The sequence below is a fragment of the Aspergillus campestris genome (genome assembly GCF_002847485.1).
Source record: "Aspergillus campestris IBT 28561 chromosome Unknown P168scaffold_5, whole genome shotgun sequence".
Classification (NCBI taxonomy): Eukaryota; Fungi; Ascomycota; class Eurotiomycetes; order Eurotiales; family Aspergillaceae; genus Aspergillus; species Aspergillus campestris.
The window spans coordinates 1,045,862-1,062,381 of record NW_020194340.1 but is presented as its reverse complement, the minus strand read 5'-3'; the positions used below and the strand labels follow the sequence as shown (position 1 = coordinate 1,062,381).

Below are 16,520 nucleotides of genomic sequence, written 5' to 3'. Positions count from 1 at the left end.
GCCCAGTGCAGATCCACTACCCCCAGGAATGCTCCAACATACCACGGCAACGTCTCACTGGCTACCGCGGCATCGCAGCATAGTCTATAACGCCCCCACAGGAGTTTGTACTACAAGACGTTCTCAGAATGTCTTCTGAGCGCACTATCGATCTCCGTCACCGGGACCATATCCGAGGGAGTGGGTGAACAGATTGCCTGATAGGCTTGGCATCAATGTAATGACCCGGGAATGTATGCATCTACTGCTAGGAGAGCTGGAATGTGCGAATTGATGAACGGGTGGTAGTGTATGAGTTCTATCGTTACATCTTCTCAGACGGAAACGGGGGGTGGAAACAGTGTCAGGATACCCGGCCCTAGGTGCAAGTTGGCTGTGGACTATGGATTGAGCTCTTGTAGCCAGCTGTGGGAGCCTTTCTCGGGGTATGGGCCTCGACTAGTCAAAAACATCCCCTTCCTAAAAAGGTGAACAACGGCACAATGGAACTATTATACACTAGTCCTCTAGGAGAGTGCAAGTAGCGTGGTACAACGCGTGTAATCCACGAATGTTTTGCTGTCCTGGCTGTCATATTTGACATGCTCGATGTTATCAATTATGTTACACCACATATAAGCTTTGATACCCCCTACGAGTGCTGTCAAGAATACAAGGTATAAACACCCGTGTTGATTTTGTCGAAGAAGCGAACAGCGGTTGGATGGACCTCAACGGTCATTCCTTCCGCACCCCCAAATATGCGAGGCAGCTGAAAATACGGCTCAGCATAGGTCGGCATGCTGTGCGTTCTTCTACAAGAATACTGGTCGGGAAGATTCAACGCAACGAGGTACTTGGAGTCACAAGCGGCGACAAATAATTAATTTATGGGAACGCCATATTGGACGATCCGGACACAGTTTTGGGAAGACCAGGTAGGTCGCGTCTAACACGGTTAAACGAGCTGTTGTACTATCTACTGACCTTCAATATGTCTAGAATATTACGCCATTCACGTAGGGTGTTACATGGTAAACAATAGAACCTGCTTTCCAGCGGAAGCACGCGAATAAAGAAATCACACATCTGACCCAGCATTCTGATACGAATCGCTCAGCTCTTCCATCTTATGGTCCTGCAGGAACTTCTTGAAAGTGACTGGAGTAATCTCTGGGTACTTGCGGTTGTCTAATTCGGGCTTCAAATAAGCTTGCCCGTTCGTGCAGTAGTACTGATAGAACCTGAGCGTGCAAAGTCAGTTCGAGTGATTCAGGTAAGTGGCAGAACGCTTACATTGCAAGGTAGGCAAAGATGTTCGATGGGTCTTTGTTGAAGGTTGCCTGCATTGCCTTATAAAGATCGTCTAGAGAACCCAAGCGCTCGAGTTGCGGCTTCTTCCCATAAACCTGGGCGAAATCATCCGCAATTCCATGAATTGATCTGCGGTCGCCAAGGACTATAGGGTGACAGAAGGTCAGCAGGATGAGGAACTATTGTCGATACATAATCTAGGCACGCCGGGGAACTCACAGTGCTGCAAGCCAGTGGCACTCGGATCTCTTGCCACGGCAGCGACATATTCCGCCGCTGTTTCGTAGGTTGTCGACTCTCAAATCTCGTCACCATTCCCATAGAACGACAACTTGCACTCTTCCGGATGCCAGACATTGAAATAGCCACTCCAGAAGGTTTCCATGAAGGCGCCAATCAAGACATGAACACCCTCGACATGTTTCTTAGAGTCTAGATGGTCCTTTACGTGCTTCATCGGATCCTTAGCGGGGAGCTGACCATATTCAAGCTTGGTGAAGTCGAGAGAGTAGTCGCTAGCAATGTAACGATCGACCTTTTCTGCGTCACATGCGTCAACGAGCAGCTTCTGGCCCTCTGTCATTAGAGTGTTATCGCCAAGGTAGCAGCAGATCACGACATCGCAGCCTCGGACAAAGATGCGCAGGACGTCCACATCATCCGAGGAACCTTGTACGATGGTGACATCAGGGGAGTCACGGAACTTGGCTGGCAGCTTCGAGGGGTTGCGACAGAATCCACGAATCTGCACGCCCGAGGAGCGGCACAAATTTTTCAGGACCAGACGTGCAAACTTGCCAGTAATGCCGGCAATTCCAACAGTAAGCGGCATGATGAAGACTGGGAACTTGCAATGAACAGCGAACACTAAGGTAGTTAAGGTACTATGTCAACCTGGATGTGCAGTCGGTTTATATAGGGCTTGGAATGCAGTGGAGACGTCACTGTAGGCGGCCAATCAGACCGCCGGTACAAGGTACTCCGCGAGTGGAGATCGCTAAGGTCATCGCCGATCCTTCCGGACTGTCTGATTAATTGATCATGTCAATTACCAGCAAAGACATTGTACAGTCAGTCTGAGCAATGCCCAGACACCCGGCCACCTGCTCTCCCTGGCCATGCAAGGTGAAAACCCGGAGCAGCGGGTCTTCGGTCGAAACTCGCACGTCCCTGCGGTAAACTCAGTGCCGATACGCCCTTCTCGCGTGTGCCGATCGTTGATTGCTGATATGACTCCCTATCTAGTGTCTCGAATGCCGGGCTCGAAAAGCAAAGGTTGTAGGGATGCTGACTCCATTGCAATGTGCCACTCTATTGACCGGTAGTCTGTAAAGTGTTCCAAAACGCAACCATGTGGGCCGTGTGTGCGCCACGGCCGGGAATGCCTCTACGTTTCAAGGGCCGCACGTACGCCCTTGACGCGAGAGTAAGGCACCCATCGTTGAATCCGAAGCAGTCAATGTTTTGACAACATGTTGTAGGCACCTCACTGCGGTCGAAACCCGGCTACACGTCCTTGAGACTGCACTGCGGAGGTTGTTCCCAGGCGGAGACATGGAATCCCTAACACAGAACCTACTCCTTGATGAGACTATAGATGGGCCTGAGACATATATTACCTCAGACAACCTTCGTGATAGCATCGCGTTTATGGACGGTCTGTCGTCCCAACTCAGCAGCCATGGGATGGTGAACGATGAATCGATTTCGGAACAGCCGGCACCTCGCTTTGCTACTGGTATCGAGTGCCAACCCCATTCTGCCTCTCTGGTCACCGTGGAGGAACAGACTCAGTTTGTGCACAGCTATTTTGAACGGTATCATGTTCTATACCCATTGGTAAATGAGGAGACTTTCCGCCGTGACCTCGGTAGTCAGTCGCTGCAACCTGCATTTCATTTATTGGTGCAATCAGTATTAGCTATCGGAGCTTGGCTGACACCACAGGTGCCAGAGGGCTTTGATATCAAACTCTTCATGCAAGCGCAGCATCAGTTTCAGACAATGCCGATCACAGACCAGGTTCATATTTGCATTGTCCAGGCTTTGATCTTGCTTAGCTATTTTGCGCAGAAGCAAGGCAGCGCCGAAGAGAGCGACTATTACATTGGGACAGCGCTTCGAATTTCAATTGCTCTTAATCTCCACACCAACCCTCCTATCTCGCTGTGCGAACTGGACAAAGAAGTTCGCCGGCGAGTGTGGTGGAGTGTTTATTGCGCCGAAAGCTGTTCGGCCAAGATGTACGGACGGCCACTGCTCTTGCCAGATGACAATCTAATTACCGTGAGCCCGATCTCAAATATCCATGAAAACGTTCGTAATGCGATCCCCCCCTCTTGTGCAGCTACAGCTGAGCAATCTCCAAGACCCTCACAGCGTCAAGCACAGTGTTCCCACCCCAAACCGACGATACGACGATCTACACCGGCCTGATCCAACAATCCAGCTATCATCGCATGGCAAATAAGATCTATCGCCAGCTACTTTCAACTCCACTGGTAACACCAAAGGATGTTGAGGAGGCTGAGCAGACAATCGATGCATGGCATCGCAGCTCATCATTTTGCGTACAAGTGGGAGATCGTTCCGCGCGGCCAGAATGGCACTTCACGGCTCGCTGCCGCCAGATCCTGTGCGATCAAAATCTTCGACTCCTCATTCGTCGGCCGATACTGTTACACTGGTTTAGAAGGTCCTCTACAGCCGGCGGACCCACATACCAGGACAGTGCAGGCGAGGCTCGCTGCCGCGCTGAGGGTCTGACAATCGCGCGGACCACAATTAACACGATTGCAGACTCTCTTTCCCATGGCCGCTATTCCCGCCTGACTCTAGCATTTACCCTGTGAGTATTTCATAAAATCTACTGCATGTACGCAGTAGTACTACACCGTCTACGCCTTTGTAGGTGACGCTAACAAAAATGACCAGCTATGCCTTCTTCCACGCTCTGATTGTGCCTCTCATCCACGTAAAGACAGACCCCTGGTCCCCGATATCTATATCCTGTATGCAGGACCTAGAAAAAGCCAGAGCCGCCCTTGACCATCTACCCGCTGACAGCGTCGTCCTGTCACGCTACTTCGGCGCAGGTCTACGACGTCTTTTCGAGGTGGCTTTTCAGGCGAACCACCAGAAGAGCCCGAGTAAGCCTCCTAGAGGTGAAAGAACAGTGGGCCCTCATACATTACAAGAAAGGAATAACAACATTTTTGGCAGGGAGGAGCTGGCCCTGCTAGAGGTGGGAAATCTAGGCCCGTCACGTGCGCTTGACTTTTCGGAGTGGATGCATTTATAGGTATCTTGTATGATCTCTTTAGAAAAGAAATAAACAAACAGCCCTGACTCGTCTTAATAGCAAGGTCGAGCAAGTCTTGTAGCTGATAGTATTGAATTTGCCTGTGTTGTTGAAGATGGTGCTTTCTCCAGAGACTATATGGAACCATCGGTGTTGTGTACTATTTCTATAGCTATATCTTTATGGACGGCAAGAGAGGGAGTAGTAATAAGACCAAGACAACCGCCACCCCTGTCGATTAAACTCCGGTGACCAGCTATGTAGGCCCACTAGATATATAAAGCTCACTCTATATAATATTTCCCCCCAATGGGCCAACGTTTTAGCGTAGTGGGGCAATTCACCACCGATCTCCAGGAAAGTCTAAGTGGACGTGCCTTTGCAGTATGGGAGCTATAGTACATATTGCAGAAACGATGACCGACATGAAAGAAGCGAAAATCACGCTCTTACGGAATATGCAAGGTACTACCCTAGTTTTGCTCTCCGGTACCCACCGAGTCAAACCATCTCAAGAGAGACCACCCCGTGGTCTATTTTCATGATCGGCAAAAGCATGCTGACTCCACCATATGCATGTGTATGGATATCCATGGCAAGACAGCGTTCTACTCGAAATAGCTATTCAACACCCTCGATATGCGCCCACGAACCGGGGGCACATAACTCTCCTCATAAGCATCAATCTGCTCCTTCAGGCCATTGAAGCTCAAATCCGCCGTACCGGGCCAGACGTACTTCGTCCGCTTGACAACCTTCCAGGAAACAAAGCAGACAATGAAGAAACCAATCATGGTGTAGTTGAGAAAGAAGCCAGCCAACTCCCAATGTCCTGGGAAGAAGAGATCAAATCCCAGAACCAAGGTCATGATACCCGTGCCGAACACCGCGTACCACGCCGCGAACGGCTGCGGCAGGCGGCCTTTATACGGAAGTGTTGCGCGGTCGACTCCGTTCCGTTGCAGCGACGCATGGAAGTGCAGGTATGTGATGCAGGTGCCGAAGTAGTTGATGAGGTATGAGGCCGTGAGCACGCTGACCAGCCAGTCGAGGACCTGGGCTGAACTGCTGCTCACTTGTAGAAAGCCCAATGCGGAGAATACCATGGTCACGGCGACTGCGATGTAGGGCAGCCCACGCTTGTTGCAATGTGCCAAGATGGAGGGTGCCTGTCCGTCGAGGGCCATTCCGTAGAGAAGTCGGGACCCTGAGAAGACAAGGTTGTTTCCCGCTGAGAAGACTGAGGTCATGATAAGGGCGTTGACAAGTGATGGCACGCCTCGAATGCGGAAGTTGGTCATGGAGATTACGTAGGGGGACCTGTTCGTTTTAGTTGGAATCTGACCAGGCAGGTTCGTTTTTCCACAAGAGTTGGACTTACGCTGCGCCGGTTCCACTGCCGCTTTCGAGTCTCGCCTTGAGTGTTGGGTCGTCGTAGGGGAGGACAATCCCCATACAGAGAGCACCTCCGAGAAAGAAGAACATCAGGCGCCAGACGAATGCTGAGTAGGCTTTTCGCATGACCGACCGAGGCCGCTCTGCTTCAGCTGCTGCCATCGATATGTATTCCGGGCCGACCATCCTGTTTCAGGTTACTAATGGACAGCGAGACAGCGTTTGCGTCATACGTGAAAGAAGCCTGGATCATGCAAGCAAGTAGACCGCAGAACCTACCCCCGTCGCCTGGGACCAGGTAGGATACAAAGGCGCCCTAGAAACCCCATGAGATAATGACCAACCAGCACGGGGCAGACTTACCGGGTCGTTCCAATATCTGAAACCATAGCGATCGCCTTGCGGATTGCCCCCAAGCATCGTGATGAAGGTGTATAGCATAAGTGCCAGCATAAGAAATATCTTGAAGATTGAAAGGTAGAACTCAGATATCCCAAAGTACCGAACTGTTAGAATGTTCAGACCCCTGTTGTCGATCAGCCACCCCTGCTCGTTTCCTCGAATCCAAGGTCGTCATACGCGTAGAGTACTATGCATGCCGCCACCACAGCCGCCACCGGAACCTCATCGGTCCAGTACGTGAGCAGGACATTGATCGCGACGATTTCATAGGGTATCCCAAGTGCTTATCGATCCAGAGCACGTCAGAGCGTGCAAATAAAAGTAGAAAAGTCGCAGATAACATACCCATATTCAGGAAAAAATTGTACCCCATAGCCAGCCCAAACGCTTCGTCTACCCAGTGACTGGCCAGTCGCACATATGGGCACGGTATGGGCAGGTAGCACACCATTTCGGCGAAGCATTGATTGACGCACAGGATGACAGTACCATAGACAACAAAGCCCAGAAACAATCCCGCCGGTCCCCCCTTGGGCAAAACAGCGCCCATCTGGACAAAAAGGGACGTTCCAATCGCACCCCCAACTGCGAAGAGCTGGACTTCTCGACCGCGCAGCTTCCGATGAAGATGCTGCGATCCAGCGGAGATCATCAACCCATCTTGCGGCGTCTCATCGTCGCGCGACTGCGACGACGTATTTGATGTTTTATCTTCTCCGACTGATTTTGCCATTTCTTTGTTCCAGGCTGTGGTTGAGAAAACAGAAATTGCGAATGCTCATCTTTAAGGTGCGAGAGAACTTGCCCCTTACAACTAGCGGTGTCTATCGTGCATTGTTTGAAGCGTGGCCTTTGCTGCCATTGCCCAGTAAAAGATCCGCAAAACGTCTATCATTTTATGCGATCGAGATGCAGAGCCAATGATGCCGGACAAGACAAGGGCCCCGTGCATTACCCCTCATTTCCACGGCATGATACGATGAGACTAAGTTAGTAGCATCGTGTTATCCCAGATAGTATATTAGCATGATTATCACAAGGTAGATCGATTGGATTTTTGGGTTGCCGCGGTATGTCAGCGGGAAATGCGTTTAAGTTGCAAAAGGTCCAATAATACCAGATCGGACAAGTGTTGAGATTGTTTAGAAGATGATCTGATGAGATCTCGTTCTAAAAATTGGGTACGAGACCCACCGATGTCGGGTCGGGCCGATTCCACAGTATATACTGGGGAATAACACCACTCGACCATATCCACACAAGGACCAAACAGTCATATCTAATATGTCTTCGGGATCCAAGCCAACTATCTACTCGTGTCTGATTGCTTCCTCATCTCTGCTGCATCTAATGGCAATCCATTTTGCGAGTTCCCGATCAAAATCCGACTTAGCCAGATATGCTTGATTGGGGGGATACCACGGGCAGCAGAACTAGCAAAGACGACATCCATTTCTTCCAGGATGACAGATTTGGTCTCTAGGATTACAACACAGTTAACTGTAAAGAGAGTGGCAGTGGTAATAGATCCGTAAGTAACATATACGTACTCTAATTGCCAGAATGCTCGTATTGTTATTTGTATATTGATACTCCTTTAGGCCGCCTTGGCAGCCATCAGATTCTTGCTATAAAAATCCCTGCTGTGTGTGTTGATATTAGCATCTTTGCTGAGCAGCAGCTGTACGACTTCTTCGTGACAGTTTTGAGAGGTGGCAGGAAGAACATTGCCATAATAGCCAGTCTGGATCTTGAGATTAGCACCTTTACCAAGAAGGAAATGCATGGTCTTCTCGTCGCCGTCTTTGAAATGAGGCTGGGAAGTATGATCATAATTGTCGTCCCAAGCATTGACATCGGCACCTTTGTCGAGAAGCAGTTGCAATTTCGTCGTGGCCTTTTGAGAAGCAGTTCGGAGAGAGTTGCCGTACCATTCAGCCTGTGTATTAAGAGACGGACGGCAGATCGGAACGGAACAGATTATAGTCGCAACTTCCCAGTTCTTCGCATATCCAAACTGAATATGGAGATTCTTCGAAACATAAGACATTATGAAAGTTCTCCCAGCTTCTGAATCGCCATAGAGCCAAAGCAATGCGACACCTTGTTCTTTGTCTTATCCTTGCTTGGAATTCGGAATCTTATTGAACCATGCCATAGATTCCTCGATTATCTGACCTTCACTTAACCTGGGGGGGATAGAAAGCTTGATCACGTCATCCTCTTGAAGGCCCAACTTATCAATTCAGACAGCTCGAGCAGCTTCAACATCCTGCACATGATCCTCAGAAACGGTAATGTCTACTCCTTGCAGCCTTAGTCCAAATTCTTCTTCTGGCCCCGCACAACAAATTGACCTAGGCGCTTGCCTGGGCGTCGTGTCCATCTCTTGAGCTCCCCACTGATGCGCTGGTACCCGTCGTCCTCTACCCTCGAAAACCGTGCCATATCCTACAAAACGTTAGCAAAGCCTACACAACGGAGGGAGTGGAGCCCCACCATGTGGTTTGCATGGATTGATAGATAAGGCCATCCAGCAATGATTGCAGATTCTTGTTCAACAACCATTCCGACTCCAGGAACTTCCAGTTCCTCGTAAAAACATACCAGCCTAATACGGCCATTGTTTTTTCTTATCCAATTATCGAAGTAGGTTTCGACCCCTCCAAGGACCTGAGAGTTTCTCTCAAGCGTATCGAGAATCTTGGCGTTGGTTCTTACGCCTGAGATTTTTACGATATTGGCAATAGCGTCGGTGAAAGGGGCAATATCTGCTCCGCGATGAGGGGTGCCCAAGAAAGCAATGCCCACTGTCTCTTTTTCAATCTGCATCAAGTGTTCGTCGGCGGAATGTTCAGAAACTTCCATCGCCTTTTTCACCACGAGCCCGCCCAGACTATGGGCAACGAAAATGATCTCTTGAGGTACTTCCTACACGCACAGGCCATGAGAACTTTGTGACAAATGATAGATTGATGAAAATGACCTACAGACTCATCAGCTTCTCTTACACGGGCTAGGTCATTGACCAAGTTTGAGGCGTGACTCTCGAGGGTGTTTTGCCCAACCGGCCGAAAAGATCTACCGAGATCCGCATGGTACCCAAAGGAGAGGATGCGAGCATTGGGGAGATCTCGTCGGAGTAAATTCACGGGCCAGTATTTCTGTGTCTTGGTATGAAAAAATGTTTTGTCGGCGCGGCCTGTGAGGCCGTGGAGAAAGACGATATCCACATCAGGCTTGGGCGGGGCATGTAAAACTTTAATGCCCTTGACTTTGTTCCCAGGAAACAAATTTGTGATTGAAGATACGAGATTATGGGCCGAACTGGACGAGTTCGAGGGTTTCACCTTACCAGCAGCACCTCCCACTTCATTTCGAGCAGCAGCACTCTTGCCGGTAGTCTTCTTCCTGAACTTCCTCCGTAGTTTATCGAACGCATGCATGGTTGTATGTTTTTCTATCTCTCTTTCACCCGTTTAGAGATTAAATTCAAAGTCAGATGTCTTGGTAGCAAGCCTGTGAGGGTCCCGTCAGAAAAGGAGTAGCTATCAGGTCGGGCTCGTACGAGGCGGTTGGCCACAGGACAAGGATCATGATCACGGGATATATTTCAATAATTGATCCAGAATATTATAGTGAGAGTGGCACCAAATACTTTCAAGCCCCTGTACGAAGATTTGGCAAAAATACGGGCAGGGGAGGGGGAATATTGGAAATATTTGGCGTCCCACTGTAGTCGGGACGATGATAGCACACCGTGATCGGGATCAACAGACAAGCACTCGCTAGAGCACAATAGCGCATATATACACGTGCACCCAAGAGGGATAATTGCTCCTTCACTCTTGATATCTGGAAATTCCGAGCTAATTGTGCAGTTTAATGCTGGATCATACCAGTAATTCTGTCTCACTTTCCACAAGATGGATAGACAACCTCAAAGATCACTGTGTGATAAGATACTCACGTATTTTGTTTGCAAATGTCAGTAATTGAATTGACAGTAAGCTCTCGAGACAAACAAGTTACTCTACCTCACTGTTCTCTTTTCATGCACCAGAAAATCCTCGCTTCATGGGTTCAAACGACTTCCCCTGACTTGTGGCGGGCAGCGTCGTCCTCTTTCCCCTTAAGGGCATTTGCGCTGTGGACTGGAATGTTTAACCCATGTTCCAGGGTCTCCAACTTGTCAACCCATCCAAGTCATGGTCTAATGAGGTGGGTGTGATTCGTTCTCACACAGGCGCTTAGGGTTAGGGCCGGATGATTGGCTACAACGGAGGCCGCAGCGTGGACCGCTGGCAGCGGAAATGAGAGTGGGACCGAAAGCAAACAGGCAGTATCCCTGCAAGTATACGGTGTGTCAATCGTTGGCTGGGATTGCTTTGCTATTGTAGTTCTAAATATAGATCTGTCTGTGATCAAGCGTTGTGATCATAAGAATAGCCCTAGGGGGCTAGTCATGGAAGAGCTCCAAAAGTGACCCACTGATGTCCTCTATTCCGTGCACATAGAAACACATGCATCTAGCCAATAGCTTATGTTTCAAATAAGGGAAAGAATGACCACGCCGCTAGAAGAGGTGACATGATACTTTTGATCTCTATAAATGACTGTATACCCAGTGCGCCAAGTTATAACACGACGATCCCTCCATCTCAATGCATTCTTGCACCCACAATCCAACCCATTCAACATCCCCCCTAAGCACCTCCAAATGCGCCCCGACAACCTATCCTGAGAATAAGTCGAGTCAACATCCGACACCTGGCTTCTCTAATTCCTAGAGATCGAAATCCTGAGACCACTCGGCGGGTTTATTCTCAAATACAACAGCGGGAGTGCCACCAGGATTGCCATACTCAATAAAGGTTTCTACAATATTTCCCTGCGGATGAAGTACACGGAGCGCAAACAAGGTCATGTCGTGTTACGGTTCTCGTAGCCGGGGGCTGTGTTCTTCCCTGGGGAGAAGGTTCTGAATGAGATTGCTATTATGCGGTTTCTTGCGGACCAGACGTCGATTTCTGCGCCGTATGTTCTTCATTCTGGGGCGAGGCGGAGTCCAGTCAAGTTGACGCTGTTTATTACGATGGATTATATTGGTTATGAGACGAAGATGTATGATGTGCTTAACGTGCCTGGATGTCCAGCATGGAGATTAAGGGTATAGACATAAATCGCAGGTATACAACGATAATATTCTTCATGATTCACAATTAACCAACATTACACCAAGCGGAACTAAGCCCTAACATCATGACAAACATACAGTATCCGTAACTATAGCTTCATCGAGCGATGTCCAGACGCAACGCGCGGCAACTCCTCCCCCCACGCAATACGGCAGTCCCAACGCAAATGGTCATCATCCATACGGACAGCGTCCTCCTCAGGCTTCACAATATCCCGCCACACAAGGTCACCCACCCCACCCTCACCCATCAAGATCCACCGGTTCGCGATCTCCCTCGCCACACCATCACCATCACGCTCAGCGTCGAGCGCGAGCAAAGCCCCACACAAGACCCACGTCAGAGTAAACATGGCGCGCCGGCCATCAGCAAGCAGCTGCGCAGCATGCGATGAGCTAGACACGCGCTCCAAGAACGCCGCCCACGTCCGGCTCAGCATCTGCGACCACTCGGGGCGTCGGACGAGGCCGATCACGCGGTGGACCCACGCCGAAAAGACAGGCAGGTGGTCGCCCTTCAGCAGGAAGCGTACCAGCTCGCTGGCCAGCACGTTCGTGGTGCCCTCCCAGATGGCGTTGACTAACGTGTTGCGCAGTATGCGCGAGACGTTGAACTCAGGCTCGTCTGCCTCGTCCATGTACCCGACTCCGCCCATCGCCTCCTGGCATTCCTGGATGCCTGCCACGGACATCTTGGCTACGACAGCCTTGGCGGCTGCGGTTAACACGCGGAAGACGACGGTGGCTTCGCGGCCTGCGTGTGGCAGGTGAGGTGCTGGCGCGGTGACGCCGTTGTTCTCGACGACGCCCATGACGGCTACCGTGAAGAAGCTCAGGTTCAGCGCCCCGCGGTGACGGACTTCCTGGTCACTGAGGAGGGCCAAGTGCATTGGAATCAACCACAGGGGCTCTCCGACTGTGGTGCGTGCTTTGGCGAAGTTCTTGGCGATGGAGATGGCCTTGCGCCAGGCGGCTAGGGAGCCGATGAATGTGTAGGTGCGTGTGATGTTTAGGAGGGGTGCGATGGTGGGCACGCCGCGGTCGAGCTTTCCGACCAGGTGCGCCCGCATGTCTTTGAGTTCCAGCTCGGCTGTGGGCAGCTCTTTGGTCCCGAGCTTGTTTTTAAGACGGTGGATGCGGACGCCGTTCGACACCTCGCGGGGCTGTCCGTCGTCTCCGATGATGGTCTTGCGCAGGGGCGCTAGGAACGTACTCAGATGACCTGACGACATCTTGGCGAGGAGGAGGGCGACGTTGGCGTCGGTTGCAGACGAGAAGAACTTGAAACCGTTGATCAGGTAGTCTCCTTGCGTTGGGTCGGAGGAGGGAGAGTAGGTCGCAAATGTTTCTGAATTCTGGACATCGCTCCCACCGGGTCTTTCTGTCATCCACTGACCAGCAGTGAAGAAGTCTTCGCCCCGGGAGAGCAGTCGTTTCAAGATGGCGTGGAATGGATGGTCCGCGGGCAGATGTGCGCATTGTTGGGTGAGGATGAGCGAGGCGCCGTCACTCATGGAGACAGGGCAACTGTACAACGCGGAGGCCGGTGAATGCAGATAATTCCTAGCCAGTCAGTACATGTGGTTGAAGAGTCTCCCGCAGCCCATGGGTGAGTTCATACACTGCATTCTGCGCCAGTCTCCGTTCAGGGCCGTATGTAGGCTCATACCCCAACGCGACCACCCTGGGACCTGTCAGCATTGTTCATAACAACCGGGAGGACGGATTGTATATGGAAACTATACCCATGCTTTGCACCCCATTTTCCCAACTGCTTCCATCCCTCACTTGTGACTAGGCGGTCATAATCATAACGCTGACCCCAGACATTGTGTCCTTTAACATAGGGTTGGTTGCGTTCTGCGTCCGCACTCCATTCGAGTATCTGCGGTGAGACAGCCTCAGCGCCCAATTGCTTAAGCTGAGGTTCGATCTGCTCTAGTTTCGCCGAAGGAAGATACCCTGTCATTGATCAGGTCAATTCAAATTCACATCAGGAGGTTACATGTTTACTAACACGCGAGCACTCTCTGAAAGCTTCCATCGGAGGTATAGGCATTCTGCAGCCTCGATGGACGGGTGAAGTGGCCTGTTTCTGCTGTGGCCGGGCCGTTGGAACTCATTTCGTGGTATGTACTTTACTGAACTGTCAATGAAATCAAGAGGTTGTTTACAAAAAACCCTTCGAGGGGAAGGGAAGATCGTATAGGAGTTCGGTTACGGTCGGTCATATGAGTTGACCCCAACCTCGGCTATACCCCAGATGATCAGATCAGTATCCATCCACTAACAGCCATGTTTACTTGTACTTGAAGGAGCTTAATGCCACCGCTGTCAGTGAGTTCTAATGCCACTAGTGATGGACAGGAAGTTCCAATTTTTATCTAACCTCCGACGCAGGTTACATCCGTCGCATTGCGGCTACGTCATAACTACGGGGGACAACATATACGAAGATATCTGTCTACAAAGGACAAAGCAGGACTATATTCTGTCAAGATTCTACGAAAGGACTGAGCAACCAGTTGATCAATTGGAACAGAGACTCTTCATGGTTGCATATTTTGCAAAATTCTGATTCTTCCGACAGTCACCACCAATTTCCTTAATACATTGAACACTCCTACCCCTGTCACCACCACCACCATATCAAAGGTTTGACAATGTCATCAATGGATCCGAATTTGTAGTTTTTTCATCGGTCTTGCCCAACTCCAGTATTGATGCAACTAAGCCAGTTACAGCATGATCTGATTCCAGGATCCTTCGAAGCCACCCTCTAGTATATGACAGCCCGCCATGTGGGTGTGAACCACGTGATATGCCTTATACACCGTTCCTTGCTGAATAAATCTCCATCAGACCATGCATTCTCTCCATCATTGCAAATGACCTGTCGCCACATACCCTACAGCCTTTTCAATCAAGAACAACAGACATCAAATCAACCATAGATCCATGTCTGCCTGATCCCCAAGGCATACATCCCAAAACGGCTAGCGCCGGAGACTTTCGTTGACATTCGCCCGACTGCTTACTCACCCGCTGCCTGAGGGATCAATTCTGCCAGATGCCCGAGACGAAAAGCAAACACCACGTGGATCCAGGGACAGAAACCGTATCAGTAAGCATGAATCTCGTCATTTGCTTGGTTTTTGATTATTAAATCCCTGTACCTGATATCTACTTATCTCGGGAAGGAAAAATATGATAAACTGGGATAAAAGAATGGAAAATATGTGTCCGGGTCGGTATCCACTGCGGCGGGATTTGAAATCAGCGGTGGAGCCGTCCGTCTGATAGTGTCTGTTGGAGATATAAAGAGTATTGAAGAGCCTGGATAGTGTGGATAGCACTTCACAGTAACTGTCTCCCTTCTCTCTGAATATACTATACTCTGAAACTACAAAATGCATCACCCCGATGTTGATATCGAGCCCGCTGCGGGCATCTCCTACTTCACCCCGGCGCAGTCCCCTCCAGCCGGCACAGCAGCGAGCCCTCAAACGAATGGCCAGGCCATTCCCAAGCTCTTCCAGCCTCTGACCATCCGCGGCGTCACCTTCCAGAACAGACTCGGCGTATGCCCTCCTTACTCCTCTTCCCCCTAATCAGTGCATAAAACTAACCTCCGAAAGCTCGCCCCCCTCTGCCAATACTCCGCCCAAGACGGCCACATGACAGACTGGCACGTCGCGCACCTCGGCGGGATCGCGCAGCGCGGACCCGGCATGATCATGATCGAAGCCACAGCCGTGCAAGCCCGGGGCCGCATCACGCCCCAAGACGTCGGGCTGTGGAAAGACTCGCAGATCGCGCCCATGGCGCGCGTCGTCGAATTCATCCACTCGCAGGGCCAAAAGGTCGGCGTGCAGCTCGGCCACTCCGGCCGCAAAGCCAGCACCGTCGCGCCGTGGATCTCCGAGACCGTCGTCGCGACGGAGGCAGTGGGCGGGTGGCCCTCTGACGTCCTGGGACCCAGCGACATCCCCTTCGCGGACTCCTTCCCGCACCCGCGCGCGATGAGCACCGACGAGATCAAGGAGCTCAAGGAGGACTGGGCGGCTGCTGTGCGGCGCGCGGTGCAGGCTGGTGTTGATTTCATTGAGATCCATGCTGCGCATGGGTATCTGCTTTCGTCGTTCTTGAGCGCTAGTGCGAATGGGACGCGGACGGATGGGTATGGCGGGCCGGCGTTTGAGGATCGCGCGAGGTTGCCGTTGGAGGTTGCGCAGATTACGAGGGATGTTGTCGGGAAGGATATGCCTGTTTTCCTACGTATTTCGGCGACGGATTGGTTGGAGAGTGTGAGGCCTGCTGAGAGCTGGCGCGTGGATGATACCGTGCGGTTTGCGCAGGCGCTTGTTGAGCAGGGCGCTGTGGATCTGATTGATATTAGCTCTGGTGGTGTGCATGCCGAGCAGAAGGTCAAGTCCGGGCCGTGCTTCCAGGCGCCGTTTGCGATCGCTGTTAAGAAGGCTGTGGGGGATAAGTTGGTTGTCGCTACTGTTGGTGCTATTACCGATGGACGTCAGGCGAACCGTCTGCTGGAGGAGGAGGGCTTGGATGTCGCGCTTGTTGGGCGCGGGTTCCAGAAGGACCCGGGTCTGATGTGGACGTTTGCGCAGCATACCGGTGTGGAGATCAGCATGGCGAACCAGATTCGCTGGGGCTTTACTGGACGCCGGGGGACTCCGTTTATCTTGCCGGATGTTTACAAGCAGTCGATTTTTGAATAGACTAGAGTATAGATTTAGAAATGTATGAAGTTAATGACTGTTCAATTGCATCTACATATAAATCACGATCCGTCTATCCAAAATCCTTGGTATCTATTGTATTATATAGAACGTAGATAAAGCGAAAGACGTATAGTTTCGTGATCTACCCGGCCATCTGGATACGAATCCCGATCTGTCTATTTAAGGTCTA

The 16,520-nt window shown here is 50.9% G+C and overlaps 7 protein-coding genes across 7 annotated transcripts; 2 read left to right on the top strand and 5 right to left on the bottom strand.

The window, feature by feature from the left end:
- Positions 1-1,060: 1,060 nt before the first annotated feature.
- P168DRAFT_281311 (NmrA-like family protein) lies at positions 1,061-2,125 on the bottom strand (the record flags this gene model as incomplete). Its single annotated transcript, XM_024835923.1, has 4 exons — positions 1,061-1,223; positions 1,276-1,438; positions 1,513-1,569; positions 1,606-2,125. The coding sequence occupies 4 exons, from the start codon at positions 2,123-2,125 to the stop codon at positions 1,061-1,063; spliced, it is 903 nt and encodes a 300-aa protein (XP_024693553.1).
- A 519-nt stretch (positions 2,126-2,644) lies between these two features.
- Positions 2,645-4,594, top strand: P168DRAFT_304064 (uncharacterized protein; the record flags this gene model as incomplete). Its single annotated transcript, XM_024838816.1, has 4 exons — positions 2,645-2,700; positions 2,775-3,579; positions 3,663-4,141; positions 4,228-4,594. 4 exons carry the CDS (start codon positions 2,645-2,647, stop codon positions 4,592-4,594), a joined length of 1,707 nt encoding a protein of 568 aa, XP_024693552.1.
- Positions 4,595-5,202: 608 nt separating this feature from the next.
- Positions 5,203-7,043, bottom strand: P168DRAFT_310439 (uncharacterized protein; the record flags this gene model as incomplete). Its single annotated transcript, XM_024839396.1, has 6 exons — positions 5,203-5,914; positions 5,976-6,176; positions 6,223-6,305; positions 6,353-6,515; positions 6,569-6,674; positions 6,737-7,043. The coding sequence occupies 6 exons, from the start codon at positions 7,041-7,043 to the stop codon at positions 5,203-5,205; spliced, it is 1,572 nt and encodes a 523-aa protein (XP_024693551.1).
- Positions 7,044-7,988: 945 nt separating this feature from the next.
- Positions 7,989-8,441, bottom strand: P168DRAFT_317996 (ankyrin repeat domain-containing protein; the record flags this gene model as incomplete). The annotated part of the gene is made up of 1 exon (XM_024840162.1): positions 7,989-8,441. The coding sequence occupies one exon, from the start codon at positions 8,439-8,441 to the stop codon at positions 7,989-7,991; it is 453 nt and encodes a 150-aa protein (XP_024693550.1).
- A 234-nt stretch (positions 8,442-8,675) lies between these two features.
- Positions 8,676-9,837, bottom strand: P168DRAFT_304062 (esterase/lipase family protein; the record flags this gene model as incomplete). Its single annotated transcript, XM_024838815.1, has 3 exons — positions 8,676-8,842; positions 8,999-9,322; positions 9,382-9,837. The coding sequence occupies 3 exons, from the start codon at positions 9,835-9,837 to the stop codon at positions 8,708-8,710; spliced, it is 915 nt and encodes a 304-aa protein (XP_024693549.1). The 3' UTR covers positions 8,676-8,707.
- A 1,755-nt stretch (positions 9,838-11,592) lies between these two features.
- P168DRAFT_267780 (putative acyl-CoA dehydrogenase) lies at positions 11,593-13,911 on the bottom strand. The gene is made up of 4 exons (XM_024835057.1): positions 13,606-13,911; positions 13,334-13,550; positions 13,210-13,272; positions 11,593-13,151 (listed from the first exon to the last, which is right to left on the bottom strand). Exons 1-4 carry the CDS (start codon positions 13,709-13,711, stop codon positions 11,678-11,680), a joined length of 1,860 nt encoding a protein of 619 aa, XP_024693548.1. The 5' UTR covers positions 13,712-13,911; the 3' UTR covers positions 11,593-11,677.
- A 1,087-nt stretch (positions 13,912-14,998) lies between these two features.
- On the top strand, positions 14,999-16,327 carry P168DRAFT_317993 (NADH:flavin oxidoreductase/NADH oxidase; the record flags this gene model as incomplete). The annotated part of the gene is made up of 2 exons (XM_024840161.1): positions 14,999-15,169; positions 15,227-16,327. 2 exons carry the CDS (start codon positions 14,999-15,001, stop codon positions 16,325-16,327), a joined length of 1,272 nt encoding a protein of 423 aa, XP_024693547.1.
- Positions 16,328-16,520: the final 193 nt, after the last annotated feature.